Source organism: Cydia pomonella, chromosome 7 (genome assembly GCF_033807575.1).
Source record: "Cydia pomonella isolate Wapato2018A chromosome 7, ilCydPomo1, whole genome shotgun sequence".
NCBI classification, from domain to species: Eukaryota; Metazoa; Arthropoda; class Insecta; order Lepidoptera; family Tortricidae; genus Cydia; species Cydia pomonella.
In genome coordinates, this window is record NC_084709.1 from 12,844,799 (window position 1) to 12,866,186 (window position 21,388).

The following is a 21,388-nucleotide window of genomic DNA, read 5'->3' on the forward strand; positions in this document are numbered from 1 at the left end:
ACCAACACGAAGGAAAGTCTGTTCGTATTTCGAACACCGATTTCACAACGAAACAAAGGGCCTAGACATTCATATTGGTGCATTTTTCATAATACCCATATATTTTGTGGGAAATTTATTGCCTTAAAAATGGGAATCATGTTGTGTTATAGAGCCGAGGGAGGCTTTCTTTTTATTTGGTTTTAGATGGCCCAACACTTAAAAGATATCCAAATTTTACTCACACCTAACCCAAAGTACGGTATTAAATGAAAAAAGAAGTATGAATCTCCGCCAATGGGTTGACTGTAAATCAATCAAGTGACTCACAAATGTTGTATTTAACACAATAGTACATTGTTTTTATACTACGAGTACACTACCCACATAAATATAATATTAATACAGTGGGTAGGTATAACTTGTCTCTAAAAGTGGGAATTGCTACGTGTACCTACATCACGTCACAGTATTATTTAAAGTATATTCTTTCTGACGTACAATATTTAAACTCTTATATGTCATAAAAGACGTGTAGTGAATTTGAAAGCAATTTCTAACCTTAATCTTGATAAAATATCTTGTTAATATGTATAGTGGTGCCCTGACAGTACATACATTTTGGTGTCGATTTTTAAATGATTATGATATGCAGAAACATTCATAAATCGAACTATAAAAATATGGCTACGTACGTCAATAATGTTATGGGCGATGAAACTTGAACAACTTAGGTTTACTCCTATATTAAATCGCATAAAAAAGAGTCGACCAAATGAATACTTATATAAAAATATACCTTTTTATAATATCAGCTTTAAGAATCTTTATTTCTCAAAATAAGATATAACAAAACTTGATATAAATAAGTAATTGTCATGGTCGCTTATTGGCGATGCCAGTAAGTACTTATTATCTGTTTGAAAATTAGATTTTTTCTTAAAGTGATATTGGATAATTAATTCAATTGAATCATTGAATTATAATAAGTACACTTACTTCAATTGAATTAGATGAAGACGAGTTTTTTCATCACAATTTACTAGAACAATTTGCAAGAACTCGGTGTCAAGCACCACTAGAGTACCATCCATCTGAGTTAATCAGAGAGCGGTTTTCTCTTCATTTTGGCAAGTTGCACATATTAAGATATTTTGTTCGCATCTCTCACAGATATTTAGTGTTTATTTTTATGGTTATAATTATAAATAATCGGTAACTAGGTAAATACCTATTCATATATTTATTTAATTGTATTAAAACAACAAGACGATTACCCTCTGATTGTCCTTTAAATACCCTTCAGATTACTACTTAAATAACTAAATAATTAAATAGGTGATAGAAATCGTATAAAATTAATAAATGAATGTATGGTTCAATTCTCATGTCTGTCTGTCTGGAGGTAACGGTATTTCGGTTTATCACCATGGTTAACATTAACAAATAATTTTCACCCGAATGACTTATTTTACTTCGGACTAAGATAGATATATGTGTTTAGTGTCTCACTAAGATGTTTTTTAATAATATATTTCTAATGTTAGTACGGTGTATACGTAACGTAGTAAATAAAATAAAAATCCTGCGGTCATTGGCATTGCATATAAATTGGGAAGTTTTTTTTTCTCTTTGGGACGTCCCGGCGTCCATGTACTAGTTACGAGGAACGTCTTAATTTAAACCAGACACTCAGAGAGCCAAAGCTTTCGTCTTATTTCAACCAAAACTTATATCTCTAAACATCTACATGGTTAATATAAAATTATATCTGAAAAATAAAGTGACGAAATATAATTGATGATCAAACGAACTTCTTGAAATGAAGTTCGATGGATATTATATGAGTCACTTCATTTGAAGATATAATATAAGGTCCCACCCACCCTAGAACCCTGATATAAGTTTTGGTTCCTGCCTTCTCTAAAAATAATGAAGAGCGCAGCGGTCGCCGCACGCAGGTAACCAGTAAGCGGAAGTGGGCGGAAGTTGGTTTTCACAGTTGTAATCAAAATAATTAGTCTTAAATGTGTGCGATGCTATCTGTACAATAGGGAAACTACATGGTTAATATAAAATTATATCTTCAAATGAAGTGACTCATATAATATCGATCGAACTTCACTTAAAGAAGTTCGTTTGATCATCAAAAATATGGGTATGGGTATTTGACGACCGGTTTGGCCTAGTGGGTAGTGAGTCACTACAGTGACCCTGCCTACGAAGCTGATGTTCCCGGGATCAAATCCTAATTAATTTATTCGTGTGATGAGCATGGATATTTGTTCCTGAGTCATGGGTGTTTTCTATGTATTGAAGTATTTATAAATATTTAATCTAAGTACCCTCAACACAAGCCTTATTGAGCTTACTGTGGGACTTAGTCAATTTGTGTAATAATGTCCTATAATATTTATATCCTATAATATTTATGTCCTATAATATTTATGGGTGTACACATCTTACTCAAAAATATGTTCCATAGCATCTTATTCCAGTGTAATAAGAGCGTAGTACCATATTTATGAGACGATTCTCTCGATACATATTTTTGCAGCTGACTGTACCACACATTTTATACTACGCGTTAGTGCAAGCGCGTACGATTGACATTAATTGACTTAGTGTCAAACCGAAACCTGTATTAAGGTTCGGCTTTGTCCTAGTTTCGGCCGAAATCGTACCTTCGGCCGAAACATCATGTTTCTACCGAAACCTGTCAAAACCGTAGTTTTTTGTCGGACACTACCTACCGAAAATATAGTTTCTACAGACCGAATGGTTCGGAAGTTTTGTGATCGAAACCGAACTTATAGCTGAGACATTATTTTTTATACATGCTACGAAGCTGATGGTCCCGGGTTCAAATCCTGGTAAGGGCATTTATTCGTGTGATGAGCATAGATATTTGTTCCTTGCTCCTTAGTTATAGGTGTTTTCTATGTATTTAAGTATTTATAAATATTTATATATTATATATATCGTTGTCTAAGTACCCTCAACACAGGCCTTATTGATCTTACTGTGGGACTTGGTCAATTTGTGTAATAATGTCCTATAATATTATTTATTTTTATTTATGCCAAAACCGAAATTTCGGTCGTGCAATAATAAAACTATCAGATAATATTCAAATCTACTGATGTACGATACTACTGCTACATAAAATAGGATGAGACCGACGCCCGGACTCTGCCGACCGCTACTTAACGTCAAAACGATTGAGATGTCAATTGAACATGAATAAATGGGACACATGCCAGGTAGATAGAAAACCAACTGAATAGTTTACAAGACGAATTCTAATAGAGTCATAGATTTGTGTGAATTATTGTGTAGATTCTTTTATATTTAATAACTGGACATGATTATTATGTTGCTGAGCTAATCATGGAAACTACATCACTTCACAGCATATAATTATTTGTTAAACATCCTACTTAGAAAAAATTGAAATGAAACAAGAATTACATGCACACAATGCACTAACGCATCTCAACGATTCCACCATATATGTATCGGTAAATTGGTACTAAAACCGATTATTTTGCTGAGATTTCCATGTAATTATGGACGCGTCTGTACTTAATAAATATAAGAGTGCAAAAGTGAATAACTACATACTTACATGTTTTTCTCAACTTTTGATGGCTGAAACAATCTATTTAAATGTGTAGGTACATACTACTACGTACGTATTTGTATGAATTTATATTGAACATACGGAGAAATTTACTCCCAAGAGACTTGGCTCCTGAGCTGTGAGCACTGCTAGTGTCAGCAAGTTTTAAACCAAGTAAAAGAGATACCATGTTTCAAAATTTATTCAAGCGTAAAATACATAAAAGCACATCTAGATTTTCCGTAGTGTTACTAAGCGCTGGAGCCCTTAAATTTAACAACTTATAACGGTTTTGATTTTATTTTTATGTGACTTTGAAGCAACTTTGAAGATAGCTCATGCTGATTGGTACATGCGAAATTAAGCGAAAGTCGTGCGTGAAATGTACGCCAATCACCGAGACGGTCGGCAAGGTCGTATCAAAACTAGCTAAAAACCAGAACAATTTCTGAACTGAAAACTTCTTTAGCGTCGCTGTGCACTTTTTGTGATGGGGAAAAAATGTTAAACTCGCGACAGGTCACGTGACCGACAGATTGAAAATTCGTAAGACGGACACGTGACATCATGGTTACGTCCAAATTGAATGTCATCGACATAGAAATAGGATAGTATAGAACGACTGTCAAACTTCGAAAGTGTGACCAAAAATGAAATGCAAGTGTGTGCGTAAATTGTCTATGTGCGCACATAAATAATTATGTCATGTTACAAAATATTAATAATCTATCGATGTTTAACTGCTTTATCGACTACTTTTTCTAATGTTTGAAAAATTTGAAAATGATAAAGTTGAAGGTGTTTGAAAATGTGTTCGCAAAGAGTTGACTTACCAAAGATAATTTGAATTACGCGCCTTTTCCTGCTGAAAAGTTGGGTTGGGTGTGTATACGCTGTGTACAAGTATACGCTGTGTTTGTGTTTCCTTGTGTTGGCGGCAAAGCCGTGGAAAAGTGGTTAAAATGTAGGTACTGTGTTGGAAAGTGAAGTTTAAATTTATCGCTAAACATGTGCACCTTCAAAAAAGGTATTATAACAATCGTTATTATTTTAAGTCGGTTATAAAGGTAATATCTTAATGATATCTTGTGAACAACTAATTCCATACCCACTCATATACCGACAAGTTATCGATACAGTCATATGAACATTTTGTCAAGCCCTAGCGTAAAGTAACAGTTTAGGTTTTTACACAAAATATTCTAAATTATTGACTAATATGATGAAATCTTAACACACACTTGAAGAAAAACTTATAATGAACCGTATAAATTGGTTTTTTACACTTTTTATGCTGTTAATTTGATAAAATATCGTTACGAAAATTTCGCTAGGAATATCATAATTACCTGTGAAATGAGTATTTTCCTGGGTTTTTTGGCTCTGAAACACTACAACCCGGCACACAACATGACACCATCGTCACTAAATTACTTAATATATATTTTTCTTTTTGATTCGCTTATACTTTTCACGTTAAAGAATACGGCAATATGATCTTGGCCGCCTCGGCCGCATTCGAACTCAAAATTGGTTACGTTTTCTCATATGTAGTTTGCCTCTTTCGCACTTATGGCTTGTTCATATACGTCATGGCTTCCCTTTCGCACACTTCATCTGTCTGTCAAGTGTAAGATTCATTGTTAAAAGCTCATGGAATTTCTTGTCTAGAAGTATGAATCTTGCATGTTTTGTCAATCAATTGCATATTACTAATATTATATTCGAGTAAAAACCAACTTATTACAGCATTATTGTTACCAATGTGAAAACAACCTTAATGTCATAGAAATAGAGATCAATGTTTTCTTAGCCAAATTTCAATATCCTGGCATAGGTAAATGATGGTTTACTAAAAAAAAAGTTACAATGGAAAATATTTAATTGATTGGATAAATAAGATTGATATAAATATCAGAATGTTCAATATATTGTTAATAATATTATTACAGATTTAAATTTTATTATAAGTTTGTTATTTATTTAGGCAATTTATTTGCCAGCGAGAACTGCTTTAGTTTTTTTTAAAAGGTTTGCTTTGGCGCCAATTTCGATGTTTTAAAAAAGTAACGCTGATGATTTTCATATTTGATTGTCGAATTTTCATGTTTAATGTATCGATACATATTGGAGGAGAATTAAATTATTTTAAGTAATACAAACTGAAGTCTTTCAATGAAAGTTGTTTCAAACTCAGAAGCGGGATCACTACGTGCGGTTTTCAAAGGCCGAGCCATCTTTTTAAGGAATAAACACCAAATTAATTGAGGAAAGTCCGTGACCTACGTAAGGTGTGGTAAGGTATAGGTAACACTTTGGTGCATTGTTCAAAAGGTGAGTTGTTTTAGCTGTTACTAGTCAGTTAGTTATTATATCAGTTTATTAAAATCAAATCATTGTGTTAATTGACTTTGGTTTATATATCAAAATGTGAATTGAACTAAGTTCTTACCGATATTTTGTATTACGAATATGTTGAATGTCGATTTATTTGGGCTCTTTGTTAACTCATAATAATTAAGGAAGAGCGGTGCCTCTTACCACAGGTATTTGTTACTTAAAAAGAGGCGCCAACACTTACAACTGTATAAGTAATTCTTAAACAGAATAAACATTTTTTCATTTTCATTTTCATAATAAGCATTTTCGAAAGGTTATAATATAAAAATATATACATTTCTTTTCATTTTATTTTCTCAATTTTATTATATACGAGTGTTTGTTGACAAACGTTATATTCTGCTTTATAATCAAATTAGGGAATTAACAGACCCGTGACATTACAAGTTTTTGTTATATGACATATGTTAATTAAATGGACGTTGATTTCAGAATAATATTTTGATTTTGACGAGATGCGTGAGCAGCGTGATCGACTGTCGTCGCGCTCCCGGTCGAGGACCAGGCAAAGGCGCGTAAAACGGACACGTTCGAGATCTGAGCGGCGACATCGCGGCGGTCTAGGCAGGGGCGTTCACAGTCTGAACGTTCACGGTCAGATCGAAGTCTAAGGACGCCTTCGCGGTTCGAGCGACGTCGTGGCAAGCGGACACCGTCGGAGCGGAGCCGGCGCAAGCAGTTGCGGTCGGAGCAGCGCCGTAAAGAGGGGACGCTGACGGAACGAAGCCGACGCGAGCGGTCGGAGTCACATCGAAGTCGGCGTGAGCGATCGCAGTCTGAGCGGCGCGGTAGCGAGCATAAGCGAGACAGAACTTGCAGATCAAAAACGCGGCGTTCGCATGCAAATCGAAAAAGGTATTCAAGTCGATCGAGAAGTCGAGCATCACGTATGACAAACAAATATAACAGCGTAATACGATCTAGATCGCGAGTACGATATTCTCGATCGACTGAACGTTCAATATTGAAGTCACGCAGCACGAGACGTTCTGCGTCACGTCGATTTAACTATTCGAGATCAGTTCTATACTCGCGTGGTAGAAGTTATTCTAGATGTAAACGTAATAGTAATAAAGAGCATCACATGCGTTCTAAATGTAATATGCAAAATAGACGTCCATATCCTATGCCTAAAATTGATTGTACTTCACGGGTGCCAAATCCAGTTCCAGAGAACAAATCACAGCTAGATAAAAATAATACGAGTTTCAATGAAAGTGAAAAGGTTGCAGTTACTGGAACGGGATCAATGGCAGCTGTGTCGGCTAATGAGAGTGATCAATGTTCTTCTTTGACAAACAACCAGTTGTTAGAAACCCTTAACAAAACATTGCAAACTATGACAACTGTCGCATCTATGTCACATTCTAAAGGAAAATTTACTAATCTAAACGTTGTACCAGAGTTTGACCCAAATGTTAAGCACCAAACCATAATTAACTGGCTCAATAAAGTCAAAGAATGTGCGGAGATATACGGTTGGAATAGTCAACAAACTGCACATTACGCTCTCCCAAAACTTACCGGTACTGCAAAGCGATGGTACGAAGGGCAACCAACCGTTTTACATTCATGGGAAATTTGGGAAGAGAAGTTGAAATTAGCCTTTCCGTCTAATGAGAACTATGGACACTTAATAAATGAGATGATAAATATAACAGCTAAGTTTGGTGATAATTTAGAAGAATATGTTTACGAGAAGTTAAATGCACTTAATCGTTGCCTGATCACAAATAGAAATGCCGTAGATTGTATTGTTTATGGTATAGAGGACAGGTCAGTTAGATATGGTTGTGAGGCGGCCAGCTTCGATACTACTGACAAATTGTTAGGTTATCTTAAAACTGTCAAGCACGAACGTAATACTAAATTTATTAAACGAAATTTTCTAAAAACAAGTGTAGATTTAACACGGAAAAATCAAAAATCTCTTTTGAAATGTTTCAACTGTAATGAAACGGGTCATACTATACCTCTTTGTAAGAAACCAAAAATAAAATGCCAGAAATGTCTACGTTATGGTCACGATGATCCAAGTTGTTCATTAGAAATTTTAAAGAAATTTAAGGTTTTGGACGTTAAAACATTATGACTGAGTCAAACCACAGTTGAACAAGCCGATGAGAAATTTAGAAAACCAATCCTAGTAAATGGTTTACAATTAAACGGTTATGTTGATTTCGGTTGCCAAGGCACTTTAATACAGGAATCCGTGGCTCGTAAAGTAAAAAATCCGATAGAATGGTCATTTGATAGTCTACCTTTCTTACGGGGATTTGGCAGTAGACTTATAAGAGCTATAGGAAAGTATAAAGTTAATTTAAAAGTTGATAAAGCTGATTTAGAGGTTGATTTATTTATAGTACCAGATTGTTATTTAGATTATGAAATATTAATAGGACAAACTACCACCGAACAGCCACATGTTGAGGTTTATAAAACACATAAGGAGCTGCTAATACAATCTATCAATTCCTGTGAAACGGATAAGCTAATAGTCAAATGTGTGTCAGAAGTTACTATATTTGGAGATGCGTCTATCAAAGTTTATGTTGGTAATAACTTTACGGGTAGTATATTTATTGAAACAGGGCATCGTTTAAATTATAAGCTCCAAATAGGGTCACTTAAAATAGTAAATGGTTTAGGTTACGTTACTGTCATAAATACACGGAATGAAACTACGAAATTCATAAAGGATGAACTTTTATTGCGAACTTGTATAGACCTAAACCTAAACGTAACTCAAGCACAAATTATTGATGTTAGAAAAATTGAAAAGAGTTCTATTACTTTGGATGAATTAAATATAGGATTAGAACTTGATGAAAAGCAGAAATCTGTTTTACTAGAGTTAATTAATGAATATCGAGACTGTTTTGCAAAAGATTTATCGGAACTAGGACAGACTCATGTTACAGAAATGGATATTGTACTTAAGGATACAGAACCAGTAGTTTATCGCCCATACAGACTAAGTCAAATGCAACGATTAGAAGTGAAAAATATGGTTGATGAATTATTACAGTATGATATAATAAGACCGTCAACATCACCATACGCTAGTCCTATAATTGTCGTGAAAAAGAAAACTGGTGATAAGAGATTATGTGTCGATTATAGAGCTTTAAATAAAAAAACCGTTAAACAACATTATCCACTGCCTAGAATTGAAGACCAGATCGACAGATTAGCCGGAAATCAATTTTTCTGTGCTTTAGATTTAGCTTCTGGATATTATCAGATTCCTCTTTCAGAGGACGCAAAGCCTAAAAGTTCATTTGTCACACCCGACGGACAATTTGAGTTTAACAGAATGCCTTTCGGTCTGGCCAACGCACCGGCGGTATTCCAACGAGCTATAAACTTAATATTAGGAAATTTACGATTTGATACTGCGTTAGCATACATGGACGATATACTAGTACCATCATCTAACTTCAATGAAGGCATAAAAAGACTGAAGTTGGTATTTGAAAAACTAAGATCAGCTAACTTAACACTTAAACCTCAAAAGTGTTTCTTTTTTCAAAAACAGGTTGATTATTTGGGCTTTGAAGTTTCAGGAGAGGGTATTAAACCTGGCTTTAGAAAATCAGAAGCCGTTTCCAATTTTCCTACTCCTAAAGATGTTCACAACGTAAGGCAATTTATAGGTTTGGCAAGTTTTTTCCGACGATTTATAAAAGGATTTGCAGAGATTGCCAAACCATTGACAATGTTGTTAAAAAAAGAAGCTAAATGGATATGGGGTAATGATCAGGAAAATGCATTTAATAAGTTAAAAAGTGCCCTTACATCAAGACCTGTATTAGCTTTGTATAACCCTAAAGCCGAGACTCAAATTCATACTGATGCTAGTAAGTCAGGCATTGGTAGCGTTTTACTTCAAAAACAAGACGATGGGCTATTTCGACCAATAGCATATTACAGCCGCCAGACATCTCCCGAGGAATCACACTTCTCATCGTATGAGTTGGAGACACTAGCGGTGGTTGCTTCATTGGTAAAATTTCGCCCCTATGTCCTAGGATTAAACTTTACAATTGTGACTGATTGTAACTCTTTGAGGGCAACATTTTTGAAGCGTGATATGATACCTCGAGTGGCTAGGTGGTGGAGCCTAATTCAGGAATATGACTGTGATATAATATACCGATCTGGGCAGGGCATGTTGCATGCCGACGCGCTAAGCCGCAACCCAATTTCAAATGACCGCGGAGTGGTTAAAACCATAGAAGCATATGACGTTATGAACATTGATAATGACTGGTTGGCAACGGTTCAATATGATGATACCGAAATACGTAGAATTAAGGATATACTTACAAATACAGAATATGATGATGTAGTAGATATTCGTAAAGATTTCACAGTGAAACGAGATCGTGTGTATAGAAATACGGATGAAGGATTAAGATGGGTTGTACCAAAGGGTTGCCGATGGCAAATTATGCAAAAGAATCATGATGATATTGGACACCTTGGCTTTGAAAAGACATTTGAAAGAATAAAACAGCACTACTGGTTTGCTCGCATGCGTCAGTTTGTTAAGAAATATGTTAACGCCTGTCTCGAGTGTGCACATAATAAACTACCATCAGGAAAAAAACAGGGCTATATGCATCCAATACCAAAAGTATCCAGACCCTTCCACACGATTCACATAGACCATGTTGGTCCATTTGTTACAAGTAAAAAGAAAAACACACATATATTAGTAATTATTGATGCCTATACCAAATATATAGTACTGAAACCTGTGAAAACTACAAAATCGAAATATTCAATCACGGCGTTAGAGGAATATTTTAATTTTTTCTGTCCACCGTTTAGACTAATAAGTGACAGAGGGAGCTCATTTACTAGTGCTAGTTTTAAAGACTTTATGAAAAGAAAAGGAGTGAAACACATTTTAAACGCCGTAGCCTCTCCACGAGCGAATGGCCAAGTGGAGAGATATAATCAGACAATATTAGCTTCTCTTGCAGCCCAAAATCACGGGAATGATGAAAGACTCTGGGACGAAAAGCTTTCTCAGGTACAATGGGGATTAAATAACACTGTTAACAAAGGAACAGGCAAATCTCCTTCGGAAGTTCTTTTCGGTCTGACTCTAACGGGCATTAATGAAGGTCCATTAATATCAGAAATATATCCAGATATTGCAGACAACGATGCTGAACTAGACGTTTCTAACAATCTGGAGAATATTAGGAGTGAAGTAGACACGCACGTTGTTAGAATGCAACACAAGCAAAAAGATCACTTTGACAAAAAAAGAAAACCTGCCCCCGAATATAAAGTAGGAGACTTAGTTCGTGTGGAGAGAGCTTCGCACGTAACGGGAAAGAGTAAAAAACTTCTTCCCAAATTATCAGGTCCATACAGGATTACGAATGTATTTGACAATGATCGATATGAAGTCGCGGACACACCTATAACAAAAAAAGGATCAACCACGTACAAAGGGGTTTTTGCAGTAGATAAAATTTTTCCCTGGTTGTGTTATAAAAATATTTCAGAGGGTTCGGACACAAATGAGAGTGATAATGAGCAGTTTACAGAGTAAAAACATTTCATATTTCCTTAAACATAAAAAAAAAATGCAAAGGTAAATATAATGTTATTTATGAAAAATTTATACCTAAGCATGTAATAGTAGGCACGGCCGTCAGAAACGTGTACGTGTGTAAGTATATATTTTACCAGACACGGCCGTCAGAGACGTGTACGTGTATATCTGTTATCAGGCACGGCCGTCAGAGACGTGTACGTGTATGTCTATTTTCAGGCACGGCCGTCAGAGACGTGTACGTGTATAATTATATCTATTTTCAGGCACGGCGGTCAGAGACGCGTACGTGTATATTTATTATCAGGCACGGCCGTCAGAGACGTGTACGTGTATATATATTATCAGGCACGGCCGTCAGAGACGTGTACGTGTATATGTATGTATTTTATCAGGCACGGCCGTCAGAGACGTGTACGTGTATAATTATATCTATTTTCAGGCACGGCGGTCAGAGACGCGTACGTGTATATTTATTATCAGGCACGGCCGTCAGAGACGTGTACGTGTATATTTATTTATCAGGCACGGCCGTCAGAGACGTGTACGTGTATATCTATTATCAGGCACGGCCGTCAGAGACGAGTACGTGTATATCTTTTATCAGGCACGGCCGTCAGAGACGTGTACGTGTATATGTATGTATTTTATTAGGCACGGCCGTCAGAGACGTGTACGTGTATAGTTTAGTACATTAGTTTACTGTAAAGCGCAGTGTAAGCTAACAGCACAATAAAGTTACTGCTAATAATACCAATTGATGTTATTTTGATTTTGTGATGATAATTTGTACAAGACAACTAAGTTACATCACGAGGACGTGATATTTTCATCAGGATGGGCGAACTGTAAGATTCATTGTTAAAAGCTCATGGAATTTCTTGTCTAGAAGTATGAATCTTGCATGTTTTGTCAATCAATTGCATATTACTAATATTATATTCGAGTAAAAACCAACTTATTACAGCATTATTGTTACCAATGTGAAAACAACCTTAATGTCATAGAAATAGAGATCAATGTTTTCTTAGCCAAATTTCAATATCCTGGCATAGGTAAATGATGGTTTACTAAAAAAAAAGTTACAATGGAAAATATTTAATTGATTGGATAAATAAGATTGATATAAATATCAGAATGTTCAATATATTGTTAATAATATTATTACAGATTTAAATTTTATTATAAGTTTGTTATTTATTTAGGCAATTTATTTGCCAGCGAGAACTGCTTTAGTTTTTTTTAAAAGGTTTGCTTTGGCGCCAATTTCGATGTTTTAAAAAAGTAACGCTGATGATTTTCATATTTGATTGTCGAATTTTCATGTTTAATGTATCGATACATATTGGAGGAGAATTAAATTATTTTAAGTAATACAAACTGAAGTCTTTCAATGAAAGTTGTTTCACAAGCGAAGCGACTGACATGTCTCTGGTCATCGAAGGCTAGTTACTTTTGAAAAATCATATCTCATTCAAGTGTGACATTTTATTTTCCTCATAATCAAAGTGCTATCATAACGGTTAAAGAGGTTTAATCTTTGTTAATTGTGTGTGTTGTATTCTAATTTGTATCTAGATGTGTTGTTGGGTGTCCATGATTGTAGATACTCCAATTTTTCCTTACCAAAAAGGTAAATAATAGAAAAGAAGCGTGATTGTTTTACTTAATATGATGGTGAATGATCCATTAACATTTACTGATTGTGTAGGCTGTAGTCCTGCTCACGTCTCATGAATTACTCTCTATATGTTATATATTAACACTAAAATTCGCATTTCAAAATATTTTCCACGCTCAAATTTATTTACGTAGGTATAATAGAGAATTATCTCTTTTTATAAAACTGCTACTCAATTTCTCCAAAATATCAAAAATGCACAACGTTAATATTCAAGTTTTCACTTCTGCTGGCACTCCCGGAGTGCAACCCGTTACTTTATTTTTAATTAGATCGACCTTCCGGACTGGAGTAGTAGGTTAGATAGCCTAGCCTACTGAAATTAGTCGATTTTATAGGGAAAGTAATAAAAAAGGCTAAGGCTAAGGCTTCCAATGTTCTAATTTCTTTCGCAATTGCTTCCGTAGTTCTAACCTAACCTAGCCCACTTTTCTAGTAACAGTTCTGTACCCCCAGTGTAAATAAATTCGATTTCCAAACGTGACGTACGCGTTTGCGTTTAGTCTCATTTTGTATTGGATTTCGAAAGAGCGCGCCAAGCGGGACGTTTTGGAACCTCAAAATCCTATACAAAATGAGACTTAACGCAAACGCGTTCGTCACGTTATGATGTCGATCAAAGTTACACTAGGGGTACGGTTCTGTAAGGATCGCAGTTTTAACTCTAACCTAACTCATTTTTCTGATAACAGTTTGGTTCTGTGTGGGTCGCAGTTCTAACATACTTTTCTGGTAGCAGTTAGGTTCTAAAAGGAGCCAATTAGCTAAGTCTACCCATTTGAAATATATTTTAAGGGAGTCGTCCCTCTGCCAACAAGCGGTCCTGCAGTTTGGCAGAATAATTTATTTTCTAAAATTTGGTTTATTTCTCCTGAATAAATTGATTTTTTATTTTATAAAAATAGATCTTTAAAAAAATAAACAACAACAAGGACGCACTTATGCACAACAACACAGGAGATAGATGTATGGATCTTGAAGCTCTACTGCGCCCTCAATAAATTTCTACAATTTTATGTACCACTATGGGTAAGTATATAGCGTGTACTGGTCGTTTCGCATTTTAGTGACTCATGTCGTGGTGATGTTCTATTGGCTGTGCTTTATATTTTCTGAATAGTAAAGCCATGGCCACGTTTCCTTACCGTTTTGCTAATAATACAAAACAGACCGCCCGCTGGTGCTCCTGTCATATAATTTACAAAAATAAAATTCAGCATATCATTTATACAATTTTATTTAAGCATTAAATTGATTGTAGCTTATACTGCTATGTACTACTCTACTGTATACATAGAAGTTATTATGTTACTACCAACAGTTAAACAATTTCGTCTACAGTAGGGTAGAAGATACGAGTTTCTTCCAAAGTGATGTGATAACATACAGTCACATTCGGCTAAGCATACGAAGTGTTAAATAATCATTTTCTACAAGCAATTAAATATAGATAACCACATACTAATATATCTACATAGAAAATGACTCAGGGACAAACATCTGTGTTCGTCACACAAATAAATGCCCTTACCGGGATTCGAACCCAGGACCATCGGCTTCATAGGCAGGGTCACTATCAACTAGGGCTAGACAAGTCGTATATCTAATTTTATAGAAATTATAATGCTTAGGTCTATTCCTTAAGGTCGTACAGGTAGTATTATAAGAAGCGCATCAGACTTAACGTTAAAAGTAGTAAATACTTTGGACCTGCATTCTCTAACAAAAAGAGATGCCTCGAGGAATTACAGATTCATCTCTAGTTGGAAAGAGTAGTACATGATGGCAGACAAGTACTTTTAGCCCGTTGTTTGAACCGCTAGGCGAGTATTACAGGGTTGGCCGACTTCGACGTCCTGACTATAGAAAAAAATATTTCGCCAAAAAATTTTTTCTTCGAATTTTTTCTAATCTAAACACGATATAGAATCGATCCCCACTATTTTGTTAAATCCTGTATATTTAAAATATAATGCGCACGGATGTATGTACTTGAGTATGTATGTACCTGGTATGTACCTACGTACATAGATATACATACCGATACGTAACGAAAATACTCAAAGCGAAAGCATAAATATTACCAAACACCACGTCCATATCTCACGTTTATATTGTAATTTGGGCTAGTGTAGCTGTTGTCACAGAATTAGAATGCACAAGATTATAAAATTTATAAATGTAGTAAAAATCTAAATTATGTCAAATGTCATTGGAAGTATTGAATTCAGAATTAATATGTGACTGCGTAAATAATTTGCTTTTGTAACCGTATATATGAATGCAGCGTTTATTTTCAAGTCCACTAACCTTTCGTACTGCCCGCGTAGCCAACATGACAATCGTTAACCGTAGCGTACCGTAGTCATCTCTCTCTATCACTCTTCCATATTAGTGCGACATTGACAGTTGCGTTTCGTTCTCTACGGAGCGTTAACAATTGGCATGTTGGCTACGTTGGCTGGTATATACAAACCAGCAGCGGCCGCTATGGGTTTCTAAAAGATGACGTTTTTTTTAAATTTGTTGCCTGTCTCATTCGTACTCATAAAATATTTATAAAAAAGCGTCACTCTAGTGTGATTCATAATGTCAAAACTTTTGACAGCTGACACCCGCACCAAAGTTGACAATCTATTTTAACATTTTATGTACATTTTATTAAAAATCAAATTAATAAAAAATAATGCCAGAATAATACGAAGAACACCAGACTGAAGAATGACGGACTCGGATTTCTGAAAGCAGAAAAATGTAATTTAGACCTGGAAATATATTGCTTGCTTGGATCTTAATTAGATAATACTCCCTTAGTTTAATTATGTTTTATCCCTTTCTTACAAGTACATAAGTCAAAATGACACAAAGATAAACGATTCTTAGTTAATTTAGGCTTGTAATGCGTTTATGAATAGCGCCAATATTATTCATGTTAAATTATTTTACTTAGCTCTATACGACGTGTTTTTTTAACTCCGTTAATTTGAGCATGTATTTCTGAGCTTAAATTTTAAATTAAGTTCTCGTGTGCCGCGACTGTTTTTTTCATAAATTGCCTCGTATACGAGCGCTTAAGTTGAAAAAAGATAAAGATATTTTCCACGTAGGCATATTACAATGCGCTTATGAACGCCAAATAAACGCGACGCTCTAACCCTACATCTCTGAACCGAGAAGGTTTAAATACCTCCTAATTGGAATACCCCCAATATGGGACCGGCAAAAAGTTACGAGAGAGTACACTTGCATTAGGGCCTGATGAATATGTTGATTAATGTTTACGCATTCAATTTCATTCCATTTTTATTCTCATAATTGTTTTCAATTATTTGGTTGAGTTAAATATTACCGGGTGGGCTCTGTAACAGAAGCAAGAGATTGAACTGTAGGCTGTATTCCTCAAACTGACCGATATTATTTCAGCGACTTTTTAAAATAACTTGTGTTTTGATTTTAATAGATTTTTAAATTTATTCTAAGACGCAATGTATTGCTAATTTTGTTAAGTTTAAAGCGTGACAAGCAACTTCATTTACACTGATGACAGAGTACATTGAAAATAATATTTAATGAAAAACAGAAAATCTACAGACATACTGCCCGATTCGAACTTTAAGATACGTCAAAAACTTCCTAAAGCTAAGATATGGATTGGCTATGTTGTGCTGTGACGTTTTTGTTTGAAAAAACATCACTTTTAATGTTAACGTATCGTAAACTGGGGCTATTCGGTACAATTTTTGGAGTTAAACATCACTAACTCTACTAACTACTATATTTTTTATTATTTGCTCGGATTACTCATATAGGGCCCACCACCGGTTTATACTGCAGTGCAAACCCAAAACCACAACGGACAATTTTCTGATGAACTTTGTATTATCTTTTCTGCTTTGCCCTAAGGTTGACTGGTAGAGAATGCCTCATGGCATTAAGTTCGCCTTTTGTACATTAAGTTTGTCTTTTGTGCAATAAAGTTTTAAATAAATAAATAAATAAACTCATCAGACTGATATTTCTAGAAATATCAAGCTTATGCAGACCCGTCTGTACTATGTACTACGAGTATACTATGAAATTTGGTAAGTTTGGTACTATAAGAATGCAACTGGAAACCTTTCAAACTAAAATTGGACTTAAACTTGCATCTATCTACTTACGTTGCATGGTATTTTCTTGAATAGCTTCTCGACTACAATCGCAGAGGAAGGTATATTGCACATCTTCAAAACCTTCATAAGGCATTTCCTTCTCTGTTCTACTGCGGTACACACCTGTGCCAAAATATTATTATGGTTCAGCCTTCTGATTTGACGTTTAGATAGAGTAAGAGAAATCCCACCAAAAATATTTTCATGTAAAATGTTGGCAAGTCTTACCATATGGCTCGCACTGTCAACAAAGTTATCAGATCTCAATCAGAGCCAAGCTTCTAACTCTACACACCCTAACTCTAGAAGCCCTAACTTCACAAACTCTTCACCTTAGTCAAACTACGAATATGTGGCTTGGCCGTTTCGTTATTATAAGAACTATTGTATAACAGCAAAATAATGAACAGTAAATAAACCTTTCACTTTACGCCCATGTGACGGTAGCGAATCGGGCCCCTTATTTAAGGGGTGGTAATGATTTATTAAAAGTTCCGTGTTTTAGATTTTTTTATTGAAACAAAACTGAATTAATAGTACATTATGATACAAGAGTGCTAAGTTGGTCATTACACACGAGGCGATATTGTGTGTAAGCGAGCGCGCAATAAGAAAGCCGATGTGTGTAATGACCATAATTAGCACACGCGTTTCATACGACGTTTTTGAACACTCTTGCGAGGAAAAAACAAAATTTATAAATTAGTTTTTTTTTGTCAAAACTGTAAAAGTACAATTTTCAAAATGGTGGCTTACCTACAGTTTTAACATCGAATAATTGCACCAAAGCCTGCTGGGCTTGTAGGCACTTATTCGCCAGTTCATTGAAGTAAGCTACCAACACGTTTTCCAAGAAAGACTGGACTTTTTTGCTGATTTTCCATTGAATAAAAATTCCAATTATTTTTCATCCAATTTTGATGGTTAAAGGCTATCGTCCTCTATTAGTATTACTGGCAGCGTCAATTTTATGTGTTCTTCATTTTCAATGCTTGTAAATGACATTTTCGTCAATATATAAACTAAAAACTTGCAAAACTATTCCAATTTTATGACAAATACGGAAAATGGCTGGCGCGTTATTTTTTTACGCACGATTCCAATGCGCGCGCAAGGCAAAGGCGCAAACAAAATCGACAAACAGCCAAATTTTTTTTTTAAAGCTAATATTTTCGTATTTCTATTGGATGGATGGAGATCAAATCGATAAAATGTTATATTTATTCATTAATGTAATTTACGAGATAATTTAATCTATAAATTATGTTTGGTGTGACAATACCTCTTTGAACTAACATTTGAAACCATGAAGTTGATTTAAAAAAAATTATTACGCGACCAAATTAAGAAGGCTCCGTTTCCATGCATATTATTAGCAATCAGTTACCTTCTTAACTCAGTGGGATAATATAATGAAAAAGCACGAGTGTTATAATATACTGAAAAAGCACGCGTGTTTAATATCTAGGATTATGAGCCAAAAACCGGTGGAATAAAACGTCGTTTTGAGCAAGTGTGTTGAAAAATACTATTATATTTTCTAGTACTTATGCCATTCGCGTGGCCGCAGTACCTACCCGCAGCGGGACGTGTCTAATTGAAATGAAATTAATTGACATAGATAATTAAATTCTACCAACTCTAAAATGATGTATTTCTCCTGATTGGATACGTACCTACTAGGTATCAAAATAAAAAGGGTCACGAAAATAGGCAAAATTTTAGATATGTTGGAATTCAACCACTCACCTTTGTTTTACGTTTTATCGGTGAGGTGCATCTCGCATATTCACTGTCTACTAAGGACAAATTCGGTCTAGTCGGTTTATTGTAAAAGCAATCCCAATAGTCGGCTAAAGCTGAAAATAGTAAAATAAGTTTATTCAGTTTGATTTAGCATAGGTACCTATATAGTTACTGTTGGTTGTTGGTGTTGGTTGGTTGGTTTGTGTTGGTTACTGTTTTGTTTAATCATACATACTAACAAAACAGTAACAAAATAAATAAAAATACCTCTCATGGCAAAGAATATTCATCGTCATTCGAATATTTTTAATAGTGAATTAATTAATGAAAAAAAAACAAAAATAGGAGTGCAATACTCAGGTCACTGGGGACGTAGTCAATATGACAATTGTTTGCACTACGAAAACGAAACGCTACCTATCTGTTTCTTTATTGTACTTGTAAGGAAGACTGATAGAGAGACAATAGCGTTTCTTTCGGTTTCTGCAAACAACTTTCATCTTGGCTAGGCCCTCTGAGTGCGTATGGTAGAAGAGCTGACTGCAAAATTTCTAACCGGCTTGATACCGCGATGAAAGGTACAATGGTAGGTAACCCGTGAAAGTGATGCTAAGTCCGAATTCGATAGTCTGCCACGGCGGAACTTGCCGAAAGTACAAAAAAGAAGGCCACTTCCGGTGCGAAAAAGGGGGGCTGATTTAACACATCTGATACCACCATGAAACCAATTCCAGTCGGTAGGTATGAACCCTAATTTCAAGAATATATAAGTCTGCCGAGGCTTTTCGTGCCAAAACACCTTGACAGACGTGCTTATGTTACAAATTCATTCACTACATATTTTATATAATTTTTTATAATTGATTTATATAAGACTACCAAGGCTTTTCCTGCCGAAATACCTTGACCGACGAGATTAATAACTCCACGGCCGATTCGGCCACGGCGACTGCTATCAACTCCGTTGCTGTCTCTGGTGTGCTCGCAAGTGACTGATGTAGCCGATCTTGCTACCAAAAGTTCGCGAACATTGCGGGCATGTGAGCACACCATTTTCGTAATTATAGTGCAATGCCGCGGGTGGTCTGGCTTTTATATCGTCGCGCTTGGCGTCCAGCTCTAAGCGCCGACGAGCTTCGAAATCAGCTACTTTGGCATTTATAGTAGCACGCCACTCCATTCGTATGGCTGCCTGCTGCTCCCATCGCGAGGGCTCTATACGACACTTTTTCATGTGCCGCTTAAGCACATCTTTGTACCTGAGGAATTGGCCACCCCGCTTGCCCTCCTCAACAAATTCATTTACTTTAAAAGACACTGCACCTACTTAATCTTTCAGGTTTAACCCATTGGTTGACTGGTAGAGAATACCTTAAGGCATTAAGTCTGCCATTTGTACCTTCATGTATTGTGCAATAAAGATTAAATAAATAAATTATGAAAGCAAGGTCACCATCGGTTATCATAAATAAATTCATCTGATACCGCAATAATAGTTAGGGCAACACAGAAAAGCGAAGTCTGGCAGTGTTTTTTTTTGCCGGATGTGCTTGGCAGACGCTCTCAAAGGTGCCCAGGGGGACCCCAAAATTAACCCATCTGATACCACCATGAAACCAATTCCAGTCGGTAGGTATAAAGCCTCATTTTAAGAATATATAAGTCTGCCGGCTTTTCCTGCCGAAACACCTTGACAGACTAGATTATGTAAGCAAGGTCACCATCGGTTATCATAAATAAATCCATCTGATACCGCAATAATAGTTAGGGCCGCAGTTAGAAATTTACATGTACACAAAGAAAAGGGAAGTCTGCCAGTATTTTTATTGCCGGAAGTGCTTAGAAGACGCTCTCAAAGGTTACCATGAGGACCCCAAAATTAACCCATCTGATGCCACCATGAAACCAATTCCAGTCGGTAGGTATGAACCCTCATTATAAAAATATATAAGTCTACCAAGGCTTTTCTTGCCGAAACACCTTGACCGACGAGATTATGTAAGCAAGGTCACTATCGGTTACCATAAAGAAATCCATCTGATACCACTATGAAACCAATTCCAGACGGTAGGTATGAACCCTCATTTCAGGAATATACATAAAAGTCTCCCAAGGCTTTTCCTGCCGAAACACCTTGACAGACGAGATTATGTATGCAACATCCGTGGAAACCGTATTTTGCAATTGTACAGATAACGAACACTTTAATTAAATACTGTAGGCTTATTTATTAT

General features: G+C 35.6%; 2 protein-coding genes across 2 annotated transcripts in view; one reads left to right on the plus strand and one right to left on the minus strand.

Moving 5' to 3' along the window:
• LOC133519487 (uncharacterized) overlaps positions 1–21,388 on the minus strand; it is a 59,020-nt gene that overhangs the window by 28,034 nt on the left and 9,598 nt on the right. The window contains exons 5-6 of the mRNA XM_061853493.1: positions 19,158–19,267; positions 17,418–17,531 (exon numbers count right to left, since the gene is read on the minus strand). Of these exons, the coding sequence (XP_061709477.1) occupies positions 17,418–17,531; positions 19,158–19,267 (224 nt within the window). The remainder of the gene's footprint in view (positions 1–17,417; positions 17,532–19,157; positions 19,268–21,388) is intronic.
• Positions 5,271–8,100, plus strand: LOC133519851 (uncharacterized). The gene is made up of 2 exons (XM_061853989.1): positions 5,271–5,935; positions 6,434–8,100. The coding sequence occupies exon 2, from the start codon at positions 6,891–6,893 to the stop codon at positions 8,091–8,093; it is 1,203 nt and encodes a 400-aa protein (XP_061709973.1). The 5' UTR covers positions 5,271–5,935; positions 6,434–6,890; the 3' UTR covers positions 8,094–8,100.